The sequence below is a fragment of the Sciurus carolinensis genome, chromosome 2 (genome assembly GCF_902686445.1).
Source record: "Sciurus carolinensis chromosome 2, mSciCar1.2, whole genome shotgun sequence".
Classification (NCBI taxonomy): domain Eukaryota; kingdom Metazoa; phylum Chordata; class Mammalia; order Rodentia; family Sciuridae; genus Sciurus; species Sciurus carolinensis.
The window spans coordinates 83,515,814-83,543,756 of NC_062214.1; the positions used below are offsets into that span (position 1 = coordinate 83,515,814).

A 27,943-nucleotide genomic window follows, 5' to 3' on the forward strand; every position below is an offset into this window, starting at 1 on the left:
TTTTCCAGTGCTAGGGATCAATGCAGGGCCTTGGACATGCAAAGCAAGTGCTCTACTACTCTCAATCAGTAATAACGGAAACAACTTCCCCCCCATTCTTGGTGGTTTCAACAGAGACCTAGAGGAAACCAACTTCAGCACCCACCTGCCGATATTAAGAGTAAGGTGTATATTTCCCTACTATTGTGGGGTTACAAGAGGCTTATTAAACAAAAGATTTAAATAAGATCCAGAGCCTCATACTAACATAACCAAAATGTTCAGGAATCAAATTAAAAAATCACTCATCAGACCAAAAACAAGGAAAAAAAAATCTCAATTTGATAAGAAAAAATAATCGATGGTCACCAACACTAGGATGACCCAGATGTTGGAATTATCTGTCATGGTTTTAAAAGCAACCATCATAAAATGCATCAATCACCAATTACAAATATACTTGAATCAAATGAAAATATATGGTTTCAGAAAAGAAGTGAAAAATATAAATTAAGACAAAATGGAATTATTATCTGTGATGCTAGGAATCAAATCCAGAGTGTCATAAATGCTAGGCAAGTGCTCTACCTCAGCCCCAAATGGAAATTTTAGAACTGAAAAATACAACAAAATGGAAAATTCAATGGATGAGAACAACATCAGAATGGAGATGACAGAGGAAACAATCTGTGATTTTGAAGATAGAACATTAGAATTTACCCAATCCAAATAACAGAGAAAATAGACTTAAAACAATGAACAGAGGATGGGCAAGGTGGCACAAGCCTCTGATCCCAGTGGCTCAGGAGGCTGAGGCAGGAGGAATGCGGGTTCAAAGCCAGCCTCAGCAACTTAGTGAGGCCCTAAGGAACTCAGGGAGACCCTGTCTTTAAATAAAAAAAATATTTTAAAAGGCTGGAAATGTGGCCCAGGGGTTAATCGCCCCAGGGTTCATGGTACCCACTCCCCCCAAAAATTAACAGACTCTCGGCGACCTGCAATGTTAACAGAAAAGATCTAACATTATTGTTCTCATAGTCTTGGAGAGAAAGGATAAAAAGGATAGAGCCAAAGAAGTACTTGAAAAAATAATGACTGAAAACTATCCATATTTAGCAAAAGACCTAACTCTACAGATTAAAGAAGCACAGTGAAACCAAACAGGACAGAGCCAAAAATATGCACAACATAACACATACTAAACAAACTTCTTAAAGCTAAAGACAAAGATAGAATTGAGAAAGAGATGTCATCGGATTATAAGAGGAAAGTAATTTGAATGACAGCAGATTTCTTATCACACTAAGAAAGCCAGAAGGAAGTGGCACCTTTTCAAGTACTGAAAGAAAAGAAACGTCAAGCCAAAATTCAATGTTCCTGCAAGAGTCCTTTAAGAATGAAGGGAAATCAAGACATTCTCAGACAAAGGAAAACTTAGAGAATCTGTCACCAACAGAACAACTCTAAAAGGATAACCGAAAGAAATTCTTAAAATGCAAAGAATATGGAAAAAAAGGAATTTTGGACTATTGGAAAGGAGGAAAGAACAATGAAAAGTGGAGATACAATAGACTTTAATTATTCTCTGAGGTTTTCTAATCGGTGTTTCAATAATATTGCCTGATGTGGTTCTCAAAGTATGTAGAGGAAATATTTAAATTTTAATATAAATGGGGGAGGCGAAAGGGACTTACATGTATGTAAGGTTTCTACACTTCACTCAAACTGATAAAATGTTAATGGCAGTAGACTACGATAAGCCAGATATGTACAATATACTTAGAACAATGAACAAGTTACTCACAGGAAGGTAGGAAAAAGGAAACAGAAAAGACAGAACAAAAAGGAAACAAAAAATTAAATGTCAGAAGAAGAGTGGGACCTGGGGAGATAGCTCAGTCGGTAGAGTGCTTGCCTTGCAAGCACAAGGCCCAGGGTTCGATCCCCAGCACCAAAAAAAAAAAAAAAAAAAAAAAAAAAAAAAAAAAATTAAATGTCAGAGATAGTCCTAAAATATTGATAATTAAGTGTAAGTGGTCTACATATACCAACTAAGACAAAGATTGTTAGTGTGTGTTGAATAAAAAGACCCAGTTATGTGATATTTATAAATGACTTTAATTATAACTATGGGCTGGCATATAACTCAGAGGTAGAGTACTTTGTAGCATGCATGTGATTCAATCCTCAGCACTGAAAGAAAAAATCACACACACACACACACACACACACACACACACACATGGCTACATAAGTAGGTTAAAAACAAACGATTAGAAAAAGTACTTTTCAAACACTAATCAAAAGAAAGCTTAAGTGCCTATGTTCACATCTGATCTTGGAGCAACAAGTTTACCAACAGAAAATGACAGAACATAATGATAAAAGGGTCAATCCACTAATAAGACATCACAATTTTACATGGAATACCCCCAAAATAGAGTTGCAAAATATGTGATGCAAAAACTAATAAAACCAAGAAGAGAATTAGACAAATCTAAAATTATAATTGGAGATATCAACACTTCTCTCTCAATAATTGATAAAACAACTAGAGACATAAACAAGCAAACACACAGAAAATCTCAACACCATGGTCTAACGGAATGTAATTAGTACATACAGAACACTCCGCCATGTGCCTGTAGTCCCAACACTTGGAAAGTTTGAGGCAGGAGGATTGCTTGAGTCCAGGAGTATGAGATGAGATCAGCTTGGGCAACATAAACCTCACCTCAAAAAACATAGCCTGGTGCAGTGGCACACGCTTGTAATCCCAGCAACTTGGGAGGCTGAGGCAGGAGGATTGTGAGTTCAGTCAGCCTCAGCAACTTAATGAGGTCCTAAGCAACTCAGCAAGACCCTGTCTATAAATAAAACATAAAAAAGGGCTGGGGGGCTGGGGATATAGCTCAGTCGGTAGAGTGCTTGCCTTGCAAGCACAAGGCCCTGGGTTCAAGCCCCAGCACTGCAAAAAAAAAAAAAAAAAAAAAAAAAAAAAAAAAAAAAAAAAGGGCTGGGAACGTGGCTCAGTGGTTAAGTGCCCCTAAATTCAATCCCCAGTACCAAAAGCAAAAACAAAAACAAACCAAGAAATACCCCAAACAACCCAACAACATTAGAAGCCACATTTTTTTCAATAATCAACAAAACATTTTCCAAAGAACATTATATTCTGTAGGCAATAAAAGAAAACTCAACAAATGTGAAAGAACTGAATTGTGTAAAAGAGAATAGCAGTAGGCTCAAACTAAAAATCAATAACAGAAAGAGAACAGGAATATCTCCAAATATCTGGAAACTAAACAATACATTTGTAAACAAAACAAAACAAAACAAAACAAAAAAAAAACCCATGGGTCAAAGAGTAAATCTCAGGGAGATTTTAAAAATACATGAAACCAAATGAAAGTAAAATGTTCTGTTAACCCATTTTATAATTAACTAATCATAAGGAGCAATGTTCTATTAAAGTCATGATTTCTGAATTTGAATATTGGTTTAAGTTTTTTTGATGATTCCAATCGCTACTGCTGCTCTTGGGCATTTCTTGAAGCAATGGACATATGTTGTGCTAAATCTCTATTAAAACAATACAATTAGCATTTTTTACTGAAAGAGGCAAGAAAAGACTTTCACAGAATAAATATAAAATTTGTAAACTTTTTTTTTATTGTACTGCTACTTTGTCCAAATCACTGGCCCATCAAGAAAATACCTGACCATGTGCAAGAGTAATAAAATTCTATCAGTACTGGTATTTTGCCAACCTTCTGTCATATTAAATTAAACACGGATTTACACGTTTTTATTTTTGTTTTTATAAAAGTGTATTTGTGAAAATAAAAGGCAAACATATTGTATTTAACAAACTGCAAATTGATTTATAGCTTTTCAATATTTAAACACGCATTACATCTATTTGTAAATCTTACTTGCTCTAGGCCCAGCAAATGTTAGGGGCAGATCTGGCATTAACCTCCTCGACCCTTAGAACCTCAGCTTCCTTTTCCGGAAAAGGAAGATAACACTCCTGAGCTCACAAAATTGGGATGAACCAGGTACCCAGTGCGTTAGTAACGGGTGCTGAAAAAATATGAGTAATATAAATGTAGTCACTCTCCTGAGGAGGAAATCAGTGTTCAAAGAGTGTTTGGAGGTTTCTGGTTTTGTTGTTGTTATTGTTGTTGTTTTGTTTTTTAATTCTTTCTTTCTTTTTGTTTTTAGGAATCAGGGGACACGGGCACTTTTGAGGTTCAGCGGTAAGGAAATAGTTGAAGACATCAGAGAGATGTGTAATGCGGAGGGATGGGATCGGCTCGGTAGGACTGGCTTAGGTAGTGGGAAAAAAGAAGAGGAATCCCCATCTAACCCAACAGAAAAGGCTCCAGCTTTTGGAGGTGTGTGTGCCTGCATTTGCCTGTGTGTGAGGAGGGGATTAGCTGCGACTCCCGCAGATACCACCACGCATGACGAAGCTACTTCCCCCTCACGCGGTCCAAGGCGCACACGCGCGATTCACTGCCACGCCCGCACACGCTCGACACATACAGGGCATCCGAGGGTCCTGTTGCCATAGCGAGCAGCAGCGCGTGAGCCCAGCCGCCCCTCCCGCCCCCGGCAGAGCCCGGTCAACTCCCACTCTGATTGGCCACTGCTTCCTCATTATGCAAATCATTTGCGTAGACTCAGCGGCCAGCTGCCTGACGTCACCAAGCACGGGGGCTGGGGCTCGGGGCTCGGCTCCCGGAGCTCGGGCGGGAGCCCAGAGAGCGCGGCGCTGGGACCTCAAGCCAGACCCCAGCGTCCCGCCGCCTCGGCTCCGGCCCGCCCCGCCCCAGCCCCGCCCCTTTTCAACCCGCTCCACCCCTTCTACGCCCCTCCACCCGGACCCCGCCCCCTGGGCAGCCCCCCTCCCTCAGCACCCGGGCCCCGCCCCCTCCCCCCTGGCCCTCGCCACCGGTCCAGGGAGGGGACGGCGGGACAGGCGGGACCGGTGGGACCGGCCGGAGGGCGGACTGGGCGGGGATATGGCCGCGGCGCCCGGAGGGTCTGCGCCGGCCGCCGGCCCCGGCCCGCGCCTGGGTTTCAGCACCGTGGACAGCGGCGTCGGCATGAGCGGACTAAACCCAGGTCCCGCTGTGCCCATGAAGGACCACGACGCCATCAAGCTCTTCGTGGGGCAGATCCCGCGGGGCTTGGACGAACAGGACCTCAAGCCGCTGTTCGAGGAGTTCGGCCGCATCTACGAGCTGACGGTGCTGAAGGACCGGCTCACCGGCCTCCACAAAGGTGCGCGGGGTCAGCTCAGCCCAGCCCAGCCCAGCCCAGCCCAGCCCAGTCCAGCCCCGACCAGCCCAGACCCAATCCAGTTAGAGTGCAGCCCAGCCCAACCCCAGTCCCAACCGCAGCCCCAACCCTAACCCTATCTAGATCCAGTACAACACCTGCCCCCACCTCAGCCTTGTCCCCTCCCTAGATCACAAAACCCACAACCAAGAATTTTCCCTGTGATATCCTCCCTCTGATCATCACTGTGGTCTGCTAACATCTTCACATTTACCTCCAGATTCCTACCCTTTGCCTCTCATATCCCAATAGTCCCTGCTTTTCAGTTGAACCTCTTCACCAGCCATCCCACCAGACATCCCAAATCCTGGAATTTGGAAACTTATTCTACCTTCTAGCTCTCTAATACACTCAGTCTTCTGAAACCTGGGCCCAAGCATTCCTTAACCCTCCACTGGGTGCCACATCACTTAGGCCTAACCACTCACACACATATGTTGGATTTACACCCCTCCTGTGGCCTCAAACTCCAACCAACACCTAGAGCCTTCATTTGACTCTTAGACTGTCAACCTAAAACCTCGTGAACCCAAACTCTTCCCTTCTTCAGAACCCAGACCTAATTCACAAAATTCAATTCACCTTTCACCTCCCTGTTGGCTCTCAGTTCCAAATGCCCCCTTCAATGTTTGACGGTAATCCCAATCTCTCCTACCTTTGTCAGAATCCCAACACTCTACCTCTTCTGATTTGAGTCCACAACCCCAACCTCAGCTCTAAACACCCGTGTCCCCTTCATCTTAGGTTTCCCCTTAGCTGAATCCACACTTCTATTTTCCTCTAATCCCCCTTCCTATACTCTTCTTTGCTCCTTCCCAATCCTCTTGATGGTCTACTGCTTTCCTTCCCTCACAGGCTAGTCCCAGATCAGAGCACTCTCAAGGTGGGTGAGGCTGAAGAGGAAGAGGGAATATCTTCTCCCTGCCCTTGTTAGAAAGACAGAGCACCATGGTCCTGTATGGCCACACCTCTTTCTTCCTGTAGAGAGAGGGAGGAGGCTTGTTTACATGCAGAAAAGTCTGTCCAAGCTGGACTGGAGTAACAGAGCCAGAGTCATGTGTTATACATTGACAGGGGAAGGGGAGATAATTTAAGGGGAAACACTGTGGTTTCAAGATTTTGGTGAGGAAGGATCATTAATTATCCCCCATGATATTCCTAAGAGAGGAGTGGTGGGCCTTGGGTAACAGCTAAAAGTACATTCCTAAGGGCTGAGGGCTGGAATCAGATTGCCACCTCTTTTCAATTGAGAGACCTTGGGGGGGGGATCCTTAGCACATTAATGTAGGGACTTCAGGAAAATGCCTGTGGAAGGGCCAGGACCATCATCTGGGTGGGGGTATAGCTTCCACCCTTTGGGCTAGGGTTCTGTTAAAGAGGCCATAAAAGGACAATATTATACCATCCAGATTCCTTATAATATAACCTAATCGTCTATCTATTCACTTATATTAACTTATTTTCTTATTTTCTGGACATTGATTTCAGCATGTAAATACAAAGCTAATCTTTGTAGGCTATCTTTATAATAAAGGAAGTGTATAGAATACCTTTCATTCTCACTCTTCTCAAACATTACTGGAGTCTCTGAACTGTTTCCTCATCCTCTTTCCCCATTTGGCTTTAATTCTTTCTGGTCCCCACCCCCACACTCATCTGTTCCTCAAGCTATGCTTCTCTGGATTGCTACCCTTCCATTCTTCTACCTTCTACCCCAGGTAGTCCACATAGGCTCCTATAGGTGGCAGCTGAGCCCCCAAACCTTTCAGACAGCCTTCCCCTCCCCACTACCTGCTTCTGACATCAGATGATATGGTTTGGTGGCAGAAGATGGAGCCGTGATGTAAGTGGAATCAGGTGTTTGATGATTTATTCCCAAAAAACCCCGTATCTTTCCAAGGCATATGTTGCCTTGCAAGATGATTATGGAGGGTCTCCAAGTCAACATCTTCCCTATCTTCTCCACAGCGACAGTGACGTCTGAAAGCTAGAGTGACTCATTCTCCTTTTGATGGCTGGGTACCCATGGAAGCAGCCACAGTGTCTTGAAAACAACCCCAGTATAAGAGTTAGAAGATTCCAAACACTGGGTTGGGGATGTAGAGTGCTTGCCTAGCATCTGTGAGGTCCTTGTTCAATTCCCAGAACCAAAAAAAAAAAAAAGAAGAAGAAGAAGAAATAAAATTCCAAATGCTGCCCTACTGACACATTCTTTCACAGTGGGGGGATTCATTTCCCCCACTGATGTGATAAGAGATTGGCCAGGAATTCTCTGGAGACCTGTTGAATGGCAGATAACTCACCCATCTTAAGGAGAGAGCCCCACAGAAGTCCCCAGAAAGAAAAGGTTCCCATTTACTTTTCTAGTCTACTGAGGACTAAATGGAAAACTACATTAAGCTCCTAATTGCTTCCCACATCCACTTTCTCTTCCTTCAGTCCTTCTCCTTCCTATACTCAAAAGGCTTTAAAAAAAAAAAGTAGATCTTTTCATGTCACTACCTGCTTAAAACCTGTTAGTGGTTTTCTGTTGCTCTCAGGAAAAGTTCAAAATCTGATTGAGGCCTGTAAAGCTATATATTACTTGATTCCTGCATACCTCACTAGCCACTGTCCCCATTCACCAGCCCCCAACCATACTAGCCTCCTGTCCATTTCCCCAGCACTGTAAATGCTTGGCTGAGACTTCATATATGATTCTTCTCTGCCAGAAATAATCACCATTCTCTTATCAGTTGGTTCAAGGGCTCAGTGTTCTTGTTTATGAGGACTCAGTGTCTTCTTTGAGACATTTCCTAACCCTTTGGTCTCAGTTTTCTCTCGTGATTTGTTGTCTTATCCCCACGAGAGAAGGGAATGTGTCTATCTTGTTGCCTCTCTCTTCCCTAACCCATCATAATACTCTACCTTAATAAGTAAGTATTCAGTATTTTCCTGAATGGATGAGTTCTCATGAATGTTTAAAAGGAAAAGATGCCTACCTCAGTGCTTCTTAATAGGCTATTGAACAAATGGGGGTAGGCCTGTTCCTTTGACTCATTCCAGACTCTTTCCTGCCCTATATCTCTTGACCCTTTTAGAGGAGTCAGATTGGTGTACAGTAACCCTTTGAGAGACCCTCTCTTGAAGCCCTGAGAGAATTGACAGATCAAGTTCCTTGGATAGGATTAGGGGGTCCCTGAAATCTCCCACTAACACAAAGCCCTTAAACCAGAACTATCTTCCAAGCCTCAAATTAGCCCATTCCCAGCCTCAAATTTAGGGGAGGGAGGTGTTGGGAAGGAGTTGTGATGTCCTAGGCTTAGCCACAACCCTGCTCTTCCTTTTCTGCCTCCTCTTATCTGAAACTGAGTTGAGATGAAATTGAGGTTGATCCTGGGAGACTCTGTGAGCCTGTATCCAAAAAGAAGGGGAAGTCTGGGTTAAAGATGAAGGCAAAGCTGCTTATGGAGGTTTAACCCCAACAGGACTTACAGTTGGAGTGGGGAGGGGAGCTGTGGGATTGTATGAGCATGTGACAGAGTGTGGATACATATGTTCCCTGGGCAGGAGGTCAGGAGCTAATGAGAGGGAGCCAGAGCCTGATTATCAGTCCCCAGGCATGTGAAGACCCTCCCTCCAGAGAAAGTGGGAGACAGAAAAGTCCACTCAGAAGTAGTGTTCTTGTTAAAAGGAGAGTGGACTTAAGTTTGTTGACTTAATGGGGTATTTCCAAGAAGACTATTTGGGGTTTTAGGAAACACCCTTAGCCAGCCTCTTCCTCCTCAGGCTGTGCCTTCCTCACCTACTGCGCCCGGGACTCTGCTCTCAAGGCCCAGAGTGCACTGCACGAGCAGAAGACCCTTCCAGGGGTAAGTTCACCAAGATATTGGGGGTGGGAATCACCTCAGGCTGGGGACAGTGCCCTATGTGCATGCCAAACCAGCATGTGGAGCTGATTTGGGACAAAGGACTAGAAGCAGAATCTTCTTTCTAAGAGAGGGCTTACCTATGCCCTAAACAACTGTGTTAAACACTCAGCCTTCTGGCTTGAAAATGGGCTCCAAATATTCCACCCCATCTGTTACGAGAGGAATCAGTGTTGTGGGCTAAACTAGAATATGTTCATACTGGCCAAAATCATGGCTTCACAGCATATACTTTGTCACTGGAGTGAGAATGTATATAGTTACATGGGAGCAAGACTTTGCTGGACTGGTATCCCATTTTCTTCAGTTCTAGGATCCCTGATGGTACTTCCCTCTGGTCCTCTTCCTTCAATGGTTTTTGGGGTGCCTTGACTCACCTTGACTGTCTTTGCTACACACTTCAAACTCTTGGCTAAAGTTAGGGGATATCTGATTTTATAGGCAGCTAGGCTTATGGGCACCAATCACAACTTTTATTAGCTAATGGATAATCACTGGACAAAAGCAAAGTGGACCATGTATGTATGATATGTCAAAATACATTCTACTGTCATGTATAACTAAAAAGAATAAATAAAAAGCAAAGTGGAATCTACTGCCCATATGTAGAAATAAGAAGTAACCACTTAGAACCAGCATGGGGTTACCAAGATCAAGTCATCGTGCTAAGCTTCATTTTCTCTTATCCCATGAGTGGTATGTCTAGAACAAGAGAACTATTTAAATGCCACGGGTAGACCAAACCTGGGACTTATGTCCATTCGAGGTCTCAAAGTTAAGAGAGTTATTATCTTACCAGGAAGAGATCAGGGTGGAGTGAAGGCATAAAACATACCTTGGGGTGATAATTTGAAGGAATTGAGGATATGTAGCAGGGAAGATAGTTTAACTGATACTTTAATAGGGAGGCATCACAACACAATAAGTAAGAATACTGGTTTTCAAGTCTTACAGACCTAGATTGCAATTGCTCTGCCATTTACTTACTTTTTTTTTTTTTTTTTTTTTTTGCGGTGCTGGGGATCGAACCCAGGGCCTTGTGCTTGCAAGGCAAGCCCTCTACCGACTGAGCTATCTCCCCAGCCCCACTTACACTCTTGAGCTTCAGTGTCCTCATTGATAAGGAATGAGTACTAACACCTCGTTCACTGGACTATAGTGAGAATAAATTGAGGCTTAGCAAGTGCAGATTGATATCTCAAGAAGTGTGACTGCTGCAGTGGGCAGGTGACTGCCTTCAGATTCTGAAGAGGGATTTGGTTTTCTACATGTGCCCCAGATGTCAGGATCAGAATCAGGGAGTATAAGGAGCAGATACTAGTGTTAGTTCAGTATAATGAAGTCACATCTATGAACTGAAGCTGTCCAGCAATGGAACAAGCTTTACCAAGAACCGATTGAGCTGTTGGTGGGATGTCAGATCCTAGAACCAATCTTAGTAACTGAAGCAATTTGAGCTTCATTCCTGGGGATTCAGTGCCAAGTAACACCAACCCAACACCATCACCAGTGCTCTGTATGCAGACTGTAGAGTCAGACAGCCCTGTGACCTTGGCAAGTCTCTACTGTTATGTCTAAGTTTCTTTATCTGTAAGATTGAACTCATAGGGTTATAATGGTTATGTGAGCTAAATCATATAAAGTGCTTAACACAATTATTGGCAGAAAATAAGCTCTCGATACAGGCTAGCTGGTGTTAGTAGTAGCACTAACAGTAACAGCAGCATTAGTTGAAGTAGGAGAAGTCATCATGTATCTTACTGTGGGAGGAAATGACTTCTGCTGCTAGAACTCAGAGTCAGTGAGACAAACTAACATCCATGTGAGCAACAGCATGGTAAAGGTGCAGAGACAGAAGGAACAGGTGGATGTGAAATGGAGTGGGACCATGGGAGTATGGGCCAGGCTGGAGAGATCTGCAGAGGGCATCAGTTGAAGAGGAAACTTTGAGTGCCAGGCTGAAGGATTTGGACTTTACCCTAAAATTCAATGGGAGGCATACACACACAAAAATAGTAAGATGAACTTTTGGATAAAAATCTTCTCAACAGCTGGGCACAGTGGCACATGCCTGTAACCCCAGCAGCTCAGGAGGCTGAGGCAGGAGGATCATGAGTTAAAAGTCAGCCTCAGCAACTCAGCAAGACCCTGTCTCAAAATAAAATATAAAAAAGGACTGGGAATGTAGCTCAGTGGTTTAAGTATCCCTGGGTTTAGTCCTGGTAAAAGAGGAGTGGGAGGGAGAAAAGAAAAGAAAAGAAATCAACAAGCCACAGGGCTCCACTAGGTGAAAGGTGCCTGGAGAGCTCTATAAAGATGAGAGCAACTGAGATAAGGACTATGAAGCCTGAGAATACTGAGAGAACTGCTGGGGAGGCAAACAATGATAACAATTACCAGTTATTGATATGGGTGTTTATGGTGCTTTACATGTTCTAAGTCATATAATCCTCTGTGTATAAAGTATTGTTATTGGCATTTCCATTTCACACACAAAAAAGGAAACTGAATCTTAAAGATCAAGTGACTTGCCCAAGGTCTTGTAACTACTAATGGGAAGATCTGGGCTCTGAGCAGTTAGTTTGGTTCCACAACTCATTCACTTAACTTCTGCACTGTTACGGGAGTCAACCTAGTGGCAGACAGGAATCTTAGGTATTGAGAGAATGCCAGCTGAGGACATCCTCTCACACCCGTCACACACCCTCTCACACCTCGCACACTGCAGGCCTCTAGTGTGCCTCAGCTTCCTCTAGTTCTGCTAGGATTGGCTTTATTCATCTCCCCTCCACTTAACAAAGTGAAAATTAATATTTGATTATTCTCCTAAATGAAAATCAATGGCTGTGTTGGCCAGCCCCAGCAAGGTCCAGGCCATCAGTCTTTCCTCCCAACCTGTCAGGGGCAGCAGCAACTTTAGTCACCTGGATTCAGGCCCGCCAGCTTGAGAAAAAAATGGGTGCCCAGCTTTCTAGAGGCACTGGGTCCTGGGCACAGCTGCCATCTGCTGGAGAAGTAGGGACAAGACTTCAATCTGGGCTCTTGCTGGAGTTAGGCAGAACTGTCCACATGGAAGGAGGAAAAGCTGAATCAACCCCCAAAGAGAAAGCCTGGATCTTCAGGGGTGATTTCATGGAGTCTGTTGGACTGAGACCTCCTCTTTGCTTCCTTCCACTTTCCCACTGCCAATTTCTATCACCTATCGAAGCTTGGTTCCCTACTCAGGACTTCTGTCAAACCTTAGTGATATGTCACACCTGGCCCCATCTCTGGTAACCTCTTCCCCATGAACCTGGAGCTACTTCTGGCAGTCTCACTTTAGGCTTCAGAATCCACCCAAAGAGAGTGAGGCCAATTTCAGCCCTACTTTCTGGGATTCCAAGAGTTCCCCCTTATTTATCTATCTTTCTGCCCATGATCTCCCTTCCTTGGGATACCAGTCCCTTCAAACACTGTGCAGGAGATAGACATAACTAAGTAGGGGAGTACACTTGCTTGTACAGGTTGTGCCCTGCACTAAACAGCTTGGGTGGAGAAGAAAAATGTAAACTAAAATTCAGCCATGGTTGATTGGCCAAACCATACATATTACTATTGCAAGGCTGTGTCCACCCAAAGGAAGGGGAACTCTTTTTCTTATTTATTCCTCTGGATTGGGAGTGCTATTTTGTAATTCATACAGAGGCACTGTATGTGCCAGTAATCACTCAGAGAAGGAGTCATTCAGTGAGGGCCTTTGCCCTCAAGGAGCTTCTAGCCCAGGAATAGCTCAACATGTCTCATTGGGATTTACATTAGACATGTAAAAGAGGCATCAGGAGTGGAGAGGAAAGAGAAAATTTGCAAAGGATATGCATTCATTATGTGATTCATTATGTTTGAGGGTCTAAAGACCTAAAAGACAAAGAAATGCTGGGGAAAATATGAGAAGGGACAGGAAGATGTTCAGCAAAGAGGACTGAAACTGCCTGTGAATGGAGAGCATTGTGAATGAATTTTGACAGTCAATCAAAGATCTTGGGCTTTATCAGGAGGCTTACAAGGGAGGATGATAGTTGAATTTAAGAAAGGAAGAGTTAGGGACTGATATTTAAAAGATTTCTCTAGCTACAGTGTGCAGGTTGAGTTAAAGAAGGAGTAATACTGGAAGCAAGATGACCCTTTCAGACAGTGTCACTTGAACGAAGGCTAACAATGATGTATGCTGGCCTAGAACTGGGAATAAGGCAGGAACATGGAGGACAGGGTGGACTTGAAAGCTATAAGACATCCTTACATATAGTAGATCCAATGGGACTGGGCAGTGAATTGAATTAGAGGAGTGAATGAGGAAAAAATAAGTACAAAAAGTGATGAAATTTGTGTTTGTTTTCTGATCTACTTTTTCCTGCTTCTCATGACCCTTCTCCCAGACTCAGCAATGGTCTCTTCTCTGGAGAGTTTCTGATAAACTCTCTTTTATGGGAGGAAGGACCACTGAGGGTACAAATGCTGAGTGGAGAAGGAATAGTTGGCAGCAGGACAGAAAAATCAGAAGGGCTGAAGAGGGCATGCTGAGCACAAAGGCAGGAATTTTAGATAAGTCAAGCGATGAGTTGAGGTAAACTCTTGCTTTCCCTTCTACTTTCTGGATCAGAAGCACCAGGACCTTGTGCACGTCTGTGCCACCCTCGACCTTCCCCTTCCATTGCCTGGAGTAGGTTGTTCTCTCCTCTCTGCCTTGATTTCCAAAGCAGACATGGGCCTGGACTCCGCCTGGGAAACTCTCAGGGGAATAGGTGTCCAGCTAGGGAAAGAACTCATCTGAAGTCCCACAGCAAGTTCTTGGCTGATGAGCTAATGCCCTCTTTTCCTCAAAGGAGAATCCAGATTACCTCATCAACTCCCAGATTCCTCCTTTGATGATGGCAGGAAGAAAGGCAGGTTAGAGTTGCCCAGGAAGCTCATGTGGGCAACTCTCTTTCTCTTGTAGCTATACACAGAGTACCTAAATTCTGGCTGTCCTCCACAACCATTGTTCTATGGGGACTGGGGCTTAGAGCCCTGGGGAGCATTACTCTCTCCAATTATGTAACTCATCGTCTTGGGCTCATGTCCTTGGGACTTTTCTGCACTCCAAACTCCCAAGCAGTCAACTTCCCCATAAACTAAGCCATAAACTTGAGTCAGCCTCACTCCTTTTCTCCCTTTGTCCTACATTCTAAAGAGCTATATAGACTATAGAATTTGTCCATGTACTTCTACTCTGGTCCAAATCCCCTCACCTTTTACCTTTATTGCTTATTTTCCTATTTCTAAGCGTTCCCTTTCCAAGTCTTTCTCTGTATAGTGACAACTTATGGTATGCTCCATAAGACAAAATTGACAAAAATCATTCCCCTTCTTAAAGTCCTCCCCTGGATCCCTATTGCTTTTGAAATACAACAAAATCAAAATTCCTTGACATACTTTTCAGAGCCCTGACCTGGCCCCTGCCTGCATTTCAGTTTCCATCAAAACACACACACAGACACACACACACACACACACACACACACACACACATACACACCAAATAAATGAACAAACAAAACTGATCATATATGATGTAACTGCTAATATCTAGCCATTGTCATTTTCACCACAATCCTGAGAGACAGGACCATGATCCCGCTCTTTACAACTGGGGAAACTGAAGCTCAGAGACCTTGAAGAAGTTGCCAGTAATGTCCCCAGGATTTAAATCCACATCTGACTCAGAAGCAATTTGCCCTACCCTGGCTTTGTCTGTGCCAGATGCCAGGAACCTTGCTCCTTCAGACTTGCACTCCATATTCCAGACAGCTAGAGTGCTCACCTGTCAACCCTATCTCTCCAATTATCTCCACATGGCCAGTGACCCTAGTCCTGCAAGACCCATGTCAAAACTGCTTCCTCAAGGAGCTCTTCCTGAGTTGAGTGAGCCTTTCCAGCTGGAGTCAGTGTAGTCCACAGCTCTTCACCTTGCAGTCAAGGCCCTGATCTCTCTATTCTTCATTATTTGTGTTCCTGTCTTAAGAATGGAGTTGAGCAGCACAATACAAAATCCTGGACTTCCCTTGTCAGACTCAAAACTGGGAGAAAATCTCAGCTCTACATTCACTCGTCACGTGATATCAGACAAGCGATTTAATTTCCTCAGCCTCAGTTTTCTCATCTGCAATATGGGGACAATGGTATTACCTTACTGAACAGTTGAAAAGATATGGAGACAATATATGTAAAGTGCCAAAAAAAGGGTCTGACACATGATAGGTTCAGAAATGGTAATGTTATCTTTCTCTCTCTGAGCCGCTGAGGAGAGGGTCCCCATCTAGGTCATCACTGTTTCCCCTGAAGAGTTCAACCTGGGACTTATCACAGAGTTCAGGACATGCTGGTAGCATGCCTATGTGTTGAAGAGAGGCTTCCAGCCTGAAGACCTGGACCCTGCCAGGCCCATGAGGGAATGTGTATGAACTACTCAATGCCCACTCTTCATCAAAGGGTGGTAAAGTGGGTGGGAGGAGGGAAAGGGGCGTCCCCCAGAGCACCAGTGAGCACCATCTCCCAGGAAACCCAGCCTGGGAGGCAGCTGCCATGGAAACTACTGCTGTCACATGTGCTCATCACTCTAGGCTCCAGAGAGAAATTCTCAAGATCTATTTAAGAACTAATAAAATAATGATGGTCTTGCTCACCCTCACTGCCCTCCACCTAGACTTCTACCCTTCTCCTTCCCTACCAAGCTTCTCCCTGCCCCTCCTGCATCCTCTTCCTGCCCCTTCATCCCTTCATTTCCTTCCCATGCCCACCAGTAATTCTCTTTCCTTGCCCCTTTCTAGGTCTGTCTCTTACTTTCTTTCATAATTTCTGTCTTTCTGTGTTTCTTCATCTCTCCCTGTGTTTCTGCTTTCCATGGCTCTGTCTCTTGGTCTCTCCTCCACAATCACAGGTGGTCATGCTCAGGGACGGGTCCTGTCCTCCTGGTCCCTGGTCCAGGCCAGTCCAGACCTGTCCAGCTCGCCCTGATCTGCTTGGATTGATCTGTCATCCCCTCTAGACTGCAACCTGAGTCCTGTCGGTGTCTCGGCCCCCACCCACAGCCTGGTACACTGCAGGTGCTATACCACCAGCGGGTGGGTGTGTCAGAGCCCTGGGTGGGAGGGGGATTGCGCTGGTTCAGGCTTGGCCTGTTTTCCTTTCCTTTCCTATTTTTTTTTTTTAAATAAATCCTCCCCACCCTCCTACCTCCAAATTTGATCCAAAGGAAATTGCTCAACTGTGACTGCCAGGGCGTTACCATGGTTACTGGGTAGCACTTGTGGCTATGGTAACAGGAAGCTGCCTGTTGTCTCGGCAACAAGCACATTGATAGGGGATGGAGTGGCCCCTGATTGGTGCAGAAGCAGTGCATTTCCTGAGGGGAGGGGGTCAGATCATCACCTTCTCAGGCCAGATGGGCATCAGTACCCCTTCCTCCATGAACTGGAAGGCTGCTGTTCTTTCCTCCCGGCACTCAGCTGTCTTCCCCCCAACAATAATTCCTCACATCCCACGCACCCAACTCTTGGCAGTTTACCAAGACCTTTTGCATCCCCATTACCTCATGTGATCCCCACAACACCCATGAGAGGAAGGTGAGATGGGGATTCAATCATGAATTCACTTAGGGTGGTTGGGGGATGGGAATGTGGGGGGTATATATTCAAATCACTGAGGAGTTTTTTCAAAGTATAAAATCCCCTAACTTACGAGTCTAATATGGTTCCCAGGTGATTTTTAACCACCTGTATAATCAGGGAACCCTTGAATTAAAAGGTGAAACTGGTTGGAGGGGGGAAAGCGATGGGATGGAGAAGTCAAGCTGCTTTCCAAATTTAGAGCTTGGGTGACTCGGAGGATCAGGTTTGGGTTAAAAAGATGAACTTTGGTTTGGGTATGTTGAGTGGAAAATGCCAGTGGACCTTCCTAGTTAGGATGTCCAGCAGGATATTAAGCAGCTGGGAACATGGGTCTGAGGCTCAGGAGAAAATGTGGGCTGTCGATGCGGAGCTCTGAGTCATCCTTGTACGGATAGTAGCTGAGGCTGTGGGTGTGGTTGGGACTATCTAGGAAACACAGGGAGAGTGAGACAGGCAAGGGCCCAGCAGAGTGCCTTCGTGAACTCCACCATCTTCAGGAGAAGAGAAGCCCAGGCAGGGGATGGAGCGGGTGAATTCAGAGACTATGGTGACACAAAAGCTTGGGAATGTTTTCTTTATTTGATGAATTGAATTTGAGAGAGAGGCTTACATAAAGACAACCATGAAATGGCAGAGTTGGGGGTAGATAGCACTAAATATGACTCCCATCTTGTTAAATAATACATAGCATTTTTGTCTCAGTTTTATACATAAAACACAAATGTGCAGTTTCAATTAAACCTTCTCACCCAATTCCTCTCACTCAAAGTCTTTGAGTCTAGGAGCCACGCAGACAGGCCTCACGTAGCCCAGCCCAGAAACCAAAGCAGGGGAATCTCTCTAATTGCCCCATTCTACTCTATGCTTGTCACCAAGCTTCCTCCCACTCATCCCTTCAGGTTTCAGCACTTTCTAAATTTCCGAATTTAAGGAAGGGATCTTGGAGAAAATCTACAATCCTAGTAGGAGTGGGGGAGTGTAGAGTTGAAAGGCACTAGGGCTCAGATCCTGAGGAGTCCAGGGAAAGAGAAATGGGGCCCCAGCACCAGGCAGTCATACTGAATGGGTGTGTTGGTCCAATGTCTTTCAGATGAATCGTCCGATCCAAGTGAAGCCTGCTGCCAGTGAGGGCCGAGGAGGTAACTTTCCTGTCTGCTGAACCTCAGGGTATCACCCATGTAAGGGATGGTGGGCCCACTCCTAGAGTCAGTCCTACCCACGGCTTATTAATAAATCCCCCCTAGGTCAGGGGCCCAGAGTTGCTCAGCACCAGAAACTATCCCTGTTTAGACTGAGGAGGAAATGGCGTTCTGGGGAGCCCAAACCAGAAGAGGCAGAAAAGGCAAAATCAGATGCTGGGGACAGAGGAAGGGAGTTTTTGCCACCTTATCTTTGGAGAGCAGTCACTCCTGTTTTGCCAGGTAGAAATTACATGTTTGTTTGAAAAATCAGGCTGGGGTTGTTCTGCATTTCCAGATTCTTCTGATTCCAGAGAATCAGTCCATTCTGGGTTGAGGCCATTTATTCCTTCACAGTAATTGCCTGGTTAATCATGGTAAAAGATGAGGCTGGGCTGGGATGACAGGCCTTTGAAGCCATGGTAAGGAACTTGACTCTATACTGAGGACCACAGAAAATCTGAGAAAGTTTTTTGGCTGCTGTATTTCCTGGTAGAGAGATTACCTCTCCTTATGAATGGGAGTGGTAGAGATACAGACTACCAGCTGGATTCCGGTCAGCTGCCTTGCTGGAAGGCAGTGTTGACTTCTTTTGTTAGTTCCTGGTGTCTTTCTCACCCTTCAGTCTTGTATCATCCCAGGATATCTGCCTATAGCATAACCCTTATTGATGTCTGCTGCCTCTGCCTTGAGTAAGACTCTCTCCATGTCTTGCTCAAATCAACCTTGGCTTTATTAGATGAAAGAAGCTGCCCAAGATCAGGAAGAGAACAGAACTCAATTGAGATAAACATTTATTGACCCCTACTAATTCTTGACACCTTCTCAGACTTCAGTTCAATGTCCACACCCACAAGGGGCTCTAGTAGTTTCATGGTTCCATTGTGGAATATTGCCTTCATCTATTTAGATTCTCTGGTCTTTACTCTCTTATTCTTGATCTCTGATCAAGATGCTACACCCCCCACTTTGTCTTGGAGAAATATTTTCAAGTCTCCTCTCCTCTCCTTCCCCCACCTCTCTTTCTACACACACACACACACACACACACACACACACACACATCCTCCTTTCCATATCATTCTTGCCAGTCAGATTTTTGAGATGTTCTAGACTGTATAAAAATCCTGTGAATCACATGCCTTAAGAATTTCTGCTCCTTGGGAAACTCTGTTAGGCATCAAGGACATTGTTGGCCATATTCTAAGCCCCACCTGCAAAAACACAAGATAGTCCCACAGATAAGTCACCTAAAAGTAAATTAGTAAGCTGAGAAGCAGACGGTTGATCTGTAGTTCATCTAAACATCCAACCAACATCTTCTGAGTAACTTCCTACACATAAAGAATACAAAGTGAGCAAGGCAGTCCTGGCACTTGACCTCATGGAGGTCCAAGGCTATGAGGACAAATAAACAAGGGGTCACAATTGGGTGTGATCAATGTTTCTCAAGGGAAAGTGCAAGGGGGATTATGGGATTACAAACAAGGTGTACTTAACCCCCTCTGGGAGGTCAAGATGAGCTCTCAGAGGTCATAAAATTTAGTAACTAGTTAGAGAAAGGAAGAGTAAGGGAGCATCAAGCAGAGGATGTTCAAAGGCTTCGGAACTTGAGGCAACTTGGGAGTCTTCTTCAGGAACTGAATCTACAGTGGCAGGACACTCTCACTGTATGGAGTCCCACACATCCATCAGCATTACAGCAGTTGAACAAAGGAGATCTCCATGCCAATAATGCTTCTTATTGACCTCATGGCATCAGTCAGGGTGCTATAATTTTCTTCCTCCTTTTTGTACATATTACTGACAAATTCTATACATGTGGCATCCCACCTATATACCTATTCAGATTCAAAGCAGATCAAGAGAGCAGGAAAAGGAAATCTAGCTGAACAGAGGGCTATCTTGCAGTTGAATTCATAACTTTAGAATTTATGTGTTATACAGATTTTGTGGGGGGTGGTTAATGGGGATTGAAGCCAGGAGTGCTCTACTACTAAGCCAAATACCCAACCCTTTTTAAAAATTTTATTTTGACAAAGGTTCTCACTAAATTGCCCAGAAGTTCTTGAACTTGAGATTCCCTTTCCTCAACCTCCCAAATTGCTAGGATTTACAGTTTACACACATATGTCTTGACAAGTAATGCCTCTTTAAGTAGTATGCATTCTAAATGTATCCATAAATAATCCTTACAAGTTTACGTGGCCAGATATCTCAATTCCTCTAGAGGAGGTATATAATTAAGTCTTGTAGAATAGTTGGGCTTTTATAATTTAAAAGTATTTTATTACTAACTGATCTGTTATATAATCTTTTTACTAATCAAAATGTGTTTCTTCAGTGCTATCATATACCTCTTCTAACATGAGTTCAAAATCTGCTGAATTTTAACACAACTTAATACTTGAGAAACTCAATTTTTAAGATGATCTTAAATTTTTGCTTTTGAAATGTAACAATTGACACAAGTGTGGGACAGCCTATCCCATTCAAGTCCTACTTATGTACCCCAAACATTCTATAAACTTAGAATTAATGGTCACACCCATGCTGATATTTTTAAGCCAGGGAACCTGCATATTTTTATTATCCCTTAAATTAAAGCCATTAGTTTACAGATTATTAATAATGGATTCTATATCTGATGAGGATAGTGGTATCAATGAAACCTTAACTTAAGGAATATCAAAACAAATATAATCTTCCAAAATTCCATCATGTTCTTCTGGAAGGGATTATTGTATAATTTTTTTCTTTCCATAAAACAGGGACCAACAACTCAAGTACTACAGGAGCCCAGGTAGGTAACCCAAATGGGTGAGATTCTCATGACATAATAAAAATTTATATTTTAATTACATTAAATGTTGGCAACTATTTCAGCTTTTAAAATGAACTAGTATAGTGAGAGCCTAACCAAACCTATTGAATATCTTTCTTTGACCCAAAGACTGCTATTTTTCCCCATCTGCCATAAAGGAGTATTCCATCTTGCACACGTGAGCTTTTGAATAAAAATAGTTATCTTCTGTCTCTTGAATTTCAATGCCAATGCAAAAGAGTAGCAGTGTTCATATTTTAATCAATAAACATGAGATTTGTCATAGAATAACTATCATACATGCCATATTTGAATTACTTTTAGAAATTATTGGTAACTCTTGGGAATTCAATGCCTACCACCCAATAACAACAGTATCTGCTCAGTGGAAGGTACGATGTTATTATTCTTCCATGGCTGTCCCCCTACAGCCTTGGTGGTATTTTTCTCAGAGCCAGATGTGCACCCAGGCCTTCATAGACCATATTATTTTAATGTATCCCAGCCAGTTCATATAAATTCTGCAGCTAAATTTCATACTGTTCAGATATTCTGTACTGTGTGCCCAAATTTTGCATTCTGTAGCAGTTATATGTTGAACCATACTTTTTTTTTTCATACCAGGGATTGAACTTAGGGGCACTTAACCACTGAGACACATCCCCAACCCTGTTTTGCATTTTATTTAGAAACAGGGTCTCACTGAGTTGCTTAGTCCCTCACTTTTGCTGAGGCTGGCTTTGAACACTCAATCCTCCTGCCTCAGTCTCCCAAGCTGCTGGGATTACAGGTGTGTGCCACTGCACACAGCTGAACAACATACTATTAAAGAAAAATGAATCTTATTTTCTAAAATGAATCCGATTTTTTCCTAACACAATAATGGTGCCCGTTTTTACATTAAACATACATAGTATCAAAAACTTTTTCCTCAACATTTGGATGCATTTAAAGATGAATATTAAAATGTTTGGTTAGGCTGAGTGCAGTGGTACACCCATTGTCCTAGCTAGTTGGGAGACTGAGGCAGGAAGATCACTTGAGCCCACGAGTTGGAGACCAGCCTGGGCAACAGCAAGATTCCATCTCAAAATTAAATAAGTAGCTGGATGCGGTGGCGCAAGCCTGTAATCCCAGTGGCTCGGGAGGCTGAGGCAGAAGGATCCCAAGTTCAAAGCCAGCCTCAGCAAAAGTGAGGCTCTAAACAACCCAGTGAGACCCTGTCTCTAAATAAAATACAAAATAGAACTGAGGATGTGGCTCAGTGGTTGAGTGCCCAAGTTCAATCCCTGGTATCCCCCCACTTCAAATTAAATAAGTAAATAAATATCTGTCTACACAAAAATCCAAGATTCATGTATTTCAAAATATTAACCTCAGATTATCTGAGGGCAGAAGTTAGGATTGCCAAATTCCTCAGACAATGGTAACTAAATGAGTCTGTTTTATTTGCTTTCAGCATGGGATATGTTGTTGATTTTTCTTAACTTACATTACTTTGGAAACACTAATAATATGTTAAACTGTAAATACAGTATTACAGGAAAAGTATTTTTTAGTCATAAGGCAAAATCTTCACAATAATCGAATGCCTATATATTTTTCCTCTCATTCAGATTTCATAACATAGAATCAATAAATTCATAAATCACATTGGTGATTGCTCTGCTTGTTCCACTTTCCAACTTGGCTGCATTTTTTATCCAATGAATGTATCCAAGATGCCTAAGATATAGAAATAGGTTAAGTAATCAATTGGTGTACTCTTTCCACTTTAGATTTTTTATTTTTAATTATTTTTAAGTACTAGTAGTACTACTAATACTGGGGATTGAACCCAAAGCCTGGTACATGCTAGGCAAGCACTGTACCTCTGAACTATATCCCCAGTTCTATTTATTTATTTATTCACTTATTCATTCATTCATTTATTGGTACTGAGGATTGAACCCTGGGACACTCAACCACTGGGCCACATCCCCAGCCCTTTTTTGTATTTTATTTAGATACAGGGTTTCACTGAGTTGCTTAGGGCTTTGCTAAGTTGTTGAGGATGGCTTGGAACCACGATCCTCCTGCCTCAGCCTCTTGAGCTGCTGGGATTATAGGCATGCGCCACCATGCCCAGTTCCCAACCCTATTTATTTTATTTTGAGACATGGTCTCCCTAAATTGTCCAGGCTAGCCTCCAACTTGGGATCTTCCTGCCTCAGCTTCCCAGGTCACTGGAATTACAGGTGTGTCACTGGGCTCAGTTATTTTTTTTTTTTTACCTTCAAATTTAAAACATTCTCTGAGGATATTAAAATATACTTAGAGGCATTTCTTTTTCATTTCTATTTGTTTATTTATTTTTATTTATTTATTTTGTGGTGCTGGGGATTGAACCCAGGACCTTGTGCTTGCAAGGCAAGCACTCTACCAACTGAATTATATCCCTAGCTCTATTTGTTTATTTTTTGAGATGGGTCTCATTATGTTGCCTAGACTGGCCTTGAACTTGTGATCCTCTTACCTCAGTCTCCCAAGTAGCTGGGATTACAGGTGTGCACCATACCACCTGAATTTTGCATCTCTTTTTTAATCCTGAAATTTGATTTAACTCAAAAGTCAATTATGTGTTTTCACATTATCCCTCCTATCAACATCCTATAATTAAATAATTTCTGCCTGAATTTGCAAGGAGTTGCTTATGTATCAGTCTTGATTTTTTAATAATAAGCATATATTATTGTCTATCTTTTCTAAATTCTTTCTAGGATTCCACTTTGTTTATTGTCTAACAATGTAGCTTAGTGGTAGAGCACTTATCTAGTACGTGTGAGGCCATGGGTTCAATCCCTAGTACCACCCGCCAAAAATCAACAACAACAACAACAACATAAAATTAATGTAACTAATGTAATGTAATGTTTGAATTAAATTGATTATTTTTCTCTTTTTTTGTGGTTCTGAGGATTGAATTCAGGGCCTTGCTATAGCCCCAACCCTAAAGTTGAATTGTGAGGTAGAATTTTCAGAGTTTTATAATACTGGAACGTATTATCTGACTTAAATAAGACATGGACCTTAGCAACAACCATTTTATACAGTTGGTTGACAGACATATCTATCTTTGGTCTTAATATTTAATTCTAGAAAGTACTTTTTCCAGGAAGACCTGACAAGGTGGGTTTCACAGGAATGCTTGAGACTTTGCTCAAGTTAACTCTTCACTTCCTGAAATATGTTCTGCCTCAGGCGGTAAAGAGAGGCGCTCTTCTGCAGTTTTAAAGCAGGTCACCCAAAGCTGATTGTGGTAACTCTTTTAAGTCAAGGCCTTGGGAAACTCTGGCAAGCCTTCTATAATGATACTATCTTTCAGGTATAGATGTGCAGCCTGCAAAAGGAAAATGCATCTCTAGAAGCTAAGATTTTTTTCTTTTAAGGGGAACAAGGTAGGATTAGTCCATCTTTTTCACCTCCTGACTTTCCTTGATCAGGATGAAAGGACAGTGGAATCTCTTGTTCTGTTTCTTGCTCCAGGACTCTTTGTGGCAGCCTTCCTTAAAACCTGTCTTTATTTTTTATTTTTATTTTTTTGGTAATGGAGACCAAACTCAGAGGCATTTTGCCACTGAGCCATATCCCCAGTCCTTCTTATTTTTTATTTTGAGGCAGGATCTCATGAAGTTGCTTAGGGCTTTGTTTGGTTGCTGAGGTTGGCTTTGAACTTGAGATCCTCCTTCCTTAGCCACTTGAGTTGCTGGGATTACTGGTATATGCCACTGTGCCTGGCTCCTTCTTTATTTTTTAATAGTACAATACACATAGTGTGAAATTTACTGTCAGTCACTTTAAGTGTACATTTTTAAGTGTGTTAAGTATATTCACAATTTTGTGCTATCAGTCCCTGGAACTTTTTCATCTTGCAAAACTGAAACCCTATACTCATTAAACAACTCCCCATTTCTCCCTCTAGCCTCTGGTGATCACTACTCTGCTTTCTGTTTCTATGAGTTTAACTTCTCTAGATACCTCACATACTTAAATTGTACAGTATTTGTCTTTTTTGACTATCTTATTTCACTTAGTATAATGTCTTCAAGGTTCAGTCTTGTAATAGGATGTGCAAGATTTCCCTTTCCTTTGTTGTTGTTGTAGATGGAAACCATATCTTTATTCTATTTATTTATTTTTATGTGATGCCAAGGATGGAACCCAGTTCCTCACACATGCTAGGCAAGTGCTCTACCACTGAGCTACAACCCCAGCCCTCCCTTCTTTCTTAAAGCTGAGTAATAGTCCATTGTATGTGTTTATCACATTTTGTTTATTCATTGTTGGTGAACATTTGGGTTGCTTTTCCCCTTTGGTTATTGTGAAAAATGCTATTATGAGCAGGAGTATGCAAATATTTCATTAAGACCCTGATATCTCAGAAGTCAAATATTGCATGATCTCATCTAGGAGTGGAATTCATAGAAGTAGAGACTAAAATGGTGGTCAACAGAAGTGGGTGGGAGGGGAGAATGGAGAAGAGAAGATGTTGGTCAAAGGGTGAAAGTTTCAGTTAAACAGGAAGAAAAAGTTTGGGTGATCTATTGCACAGCATTGCAACCATAATTAATAATAATGTACAGTACATTTCAGAATTAGAATTTAATCATTTTCACTATAGAAGAGTTGAGTAGTTGAGGCAATGAATATGTTAAGTAGCTTGATTTAATAATTCCACTATATATATATATACATATATACATACATACATATATATATAAAACATATATATAAACATCACATAGTATCCCATAAGTATATAAAATTATTACTTTTTTTTGTGGTGCTGGGGATTGAACCCAGGGTCTTGTACTTGCAAAAAATTATTACTTTTTTAAAGTTCTAAAAAAGACTTTGCTTTTAATACTTTGGGACATATACCCAAAAAAGTTATTGATGAATTATATAGTAATTATATTTTTATTTTTTGAGGAACTGCTATACTGTTTTCCATTTTGATTTCCCAACAACAGTGCACAAAGGTTCCAATTTCTCAACATCCTTACTAATATTTGTTATTTTTTTCTATTTTTTAATAGCAGTTACTCTAATGAGTGTGAAATGATACCTCATTATAGTTTTAAAAAATTTTTTAGTTGTAGATGGACACAATCCCTTTATTTTATTTATTCACTTTATGTGGTGCTGAGGATTGAACCCAGTACCTCACACATACAAGGCAACTGCCCTACCTCTAAGCCACGATCTCAATCCTCATTATAGTTTTGATTTTGCATTTCTCTAATGATTAGTGATGTTTAGCATCTTTTCATATGTTTGTTGCTCATTCATACATCATCTTTAAAGAAATGTCAAGTACTTTGCCTATTTTTAATCACATTTTTTGTTATTGTTATGATTGAGTTTTAGGAGTTCTTTACATATTCTGGATATTAAAACTTTCAGATATATTATTTGTAAATGTTTTTCTCATTTCATAAGTTGCCTTTTCACCCCACTAATGGTGTCCTTTTATGCACAGAAGCTTTTGATATTGATGTAGCCCAAGTTGCCTGTGCTTTTTTTGTTGTTGCCATGTCCAGAAAATAATTGCCAAATCCAACAACATGAAATTTTCCACTGGTTTTAAGTGTTCTATGTTTTTAGCTCTTATATTTAGGACTTTGATACTTTTAAGTTAATTTTTGTATATGATGTAAGGTAAGGGTTTAACTTCATTCTTTTGCATGTGGATATCCAGTTTTCACATCCCCATTTATTGAAAGACTGTTCTTTCTTCATTGAATTGTCTTGGCATACTTGTTAAAAACCATTTGGCCATATATATGAGAATTTATGGGTTCTCTCTTCTATTCTCGTGGTCTATATTGGCTGTCTTTATGCAGTACCATAGTTTCAATTACTGTAGCTTTGTAGTAAGTTTTGAAATTAGGGAATTATTCTTCTTTTTCAATATTTTTTGACATTTGGGGTTCCTTGATATTATGTATAAATTTTAGGATGGATTTTTCTATTTCTGAAAGAAAGGTCATTTGGATTTTGGAAGGGATTACATTAAACTTATAAATTGTTTGTAGTGGTATTGCTACCTTAACAATATTAGGTCTTCCAATCCATGAACATGGGATGTCTTTCCATTTATTTTTGTCTTCTTTAATTCATTCCAGCAAGTTTGTAGTTTCAGTGTACACATGTTTATAAATATTCTTCATGCTATTGTAAATGGAATTGTTTATTTAATTTTCATTTCAGATTGTTAATGTATACAAATGCAACAGATTTTTGAGCATTGATTTTGTATCTTGCAACTTAGATGAATTCATTTATTTATTCTAATAGGCTTTGGATTATTTGTTTTTAAAATTAAGGTCCTTTTTTATCTTTATCATATCAGGAGACTCTGCCTGTCCTGGATATTCCTTCATTCATTTTCTTTGTTTTCCTTGGCTTCTTCTACTGCACTCATCACTAATAACACCAGAGGAGAGGTTCTTTGCTGCCACCAGCAGGACTTTATGAGATGGTATTTGGACTGAAAGGTGGACTAGTATTTTCAGGATAGGTTTGATGGTTGATACTCAAAGGCTGAGACCTTTTCCTACTCTGTCCCTACAATCATGAAACCAAATCAACATGGAGGTGAGTGGTCATAAGGGGGTTTAAAAACCAGAAACTTGGACACCTCAGGCACAAACCTCCTTTCTTGAACATCATCCTGGTGCTCTTTCTAAGGAAGATGAACTAGACTGACTTGACTTGGATTTACGGACTCTTGAGCCTATCATTTTCTGCATTATAATTCCTGACCCACATGACCATGATGAAAGGCATTTTCATGGAGTAGTCTGTGTGAGTCTAAGCTACTTGTTTAGGTTTTAAAAATGATTTTAGAGAGGAACAAGGAGTACACATTAATTGAAAACAGGAAAATGCAGTTATACCATTCAACTGTATGGCTTTCCAACTATGTCTCATCTCCAGACTGATAGTGCCTTCTAATTCCTTCCACTCAAGGAAGGTTGA

General features: G+C 41.9%; 1 protein-coding gene across 6 annotated transcripts in view; it reads left to right on the forward strand.

Annotated features, from left to right (window-relative positions):
- Nucleotides 1-4,813: 4,813 nt before the first annotated feature.
- Celf6 (CUGBP Elav-like family member 6) overlaps nucleotides 4,814-27,943 on the forward strand; it is a 32,750-nt gene continuing 9,620 nt past the window's right edge. For all 6 annotated transcript variants that reach the window (XM_047539441.1, XM_047539440.1, XM_047539444.1 and 3 more), the window contains exons 1-3: nucleotides 4,814-5,271; nucleotides 9,097-9,179; nucleotides 18,009-18,057. In XM_047539441.1, the coding sequence (XP_047395397.1) occupies nucleotides 5,010-5,271; nucleotides 9,097-9,179; nucleotides 18,009-18,057 (394 nt within the window). In that variant the 5' untranslated portion in view covers nucleotides 4,814-5,009. The remainder of the gene's footprint in view (nucleotides 5,272-9,096; nucleotides 9,180-18,008; nucleotides 18,058-27,943) is intronic.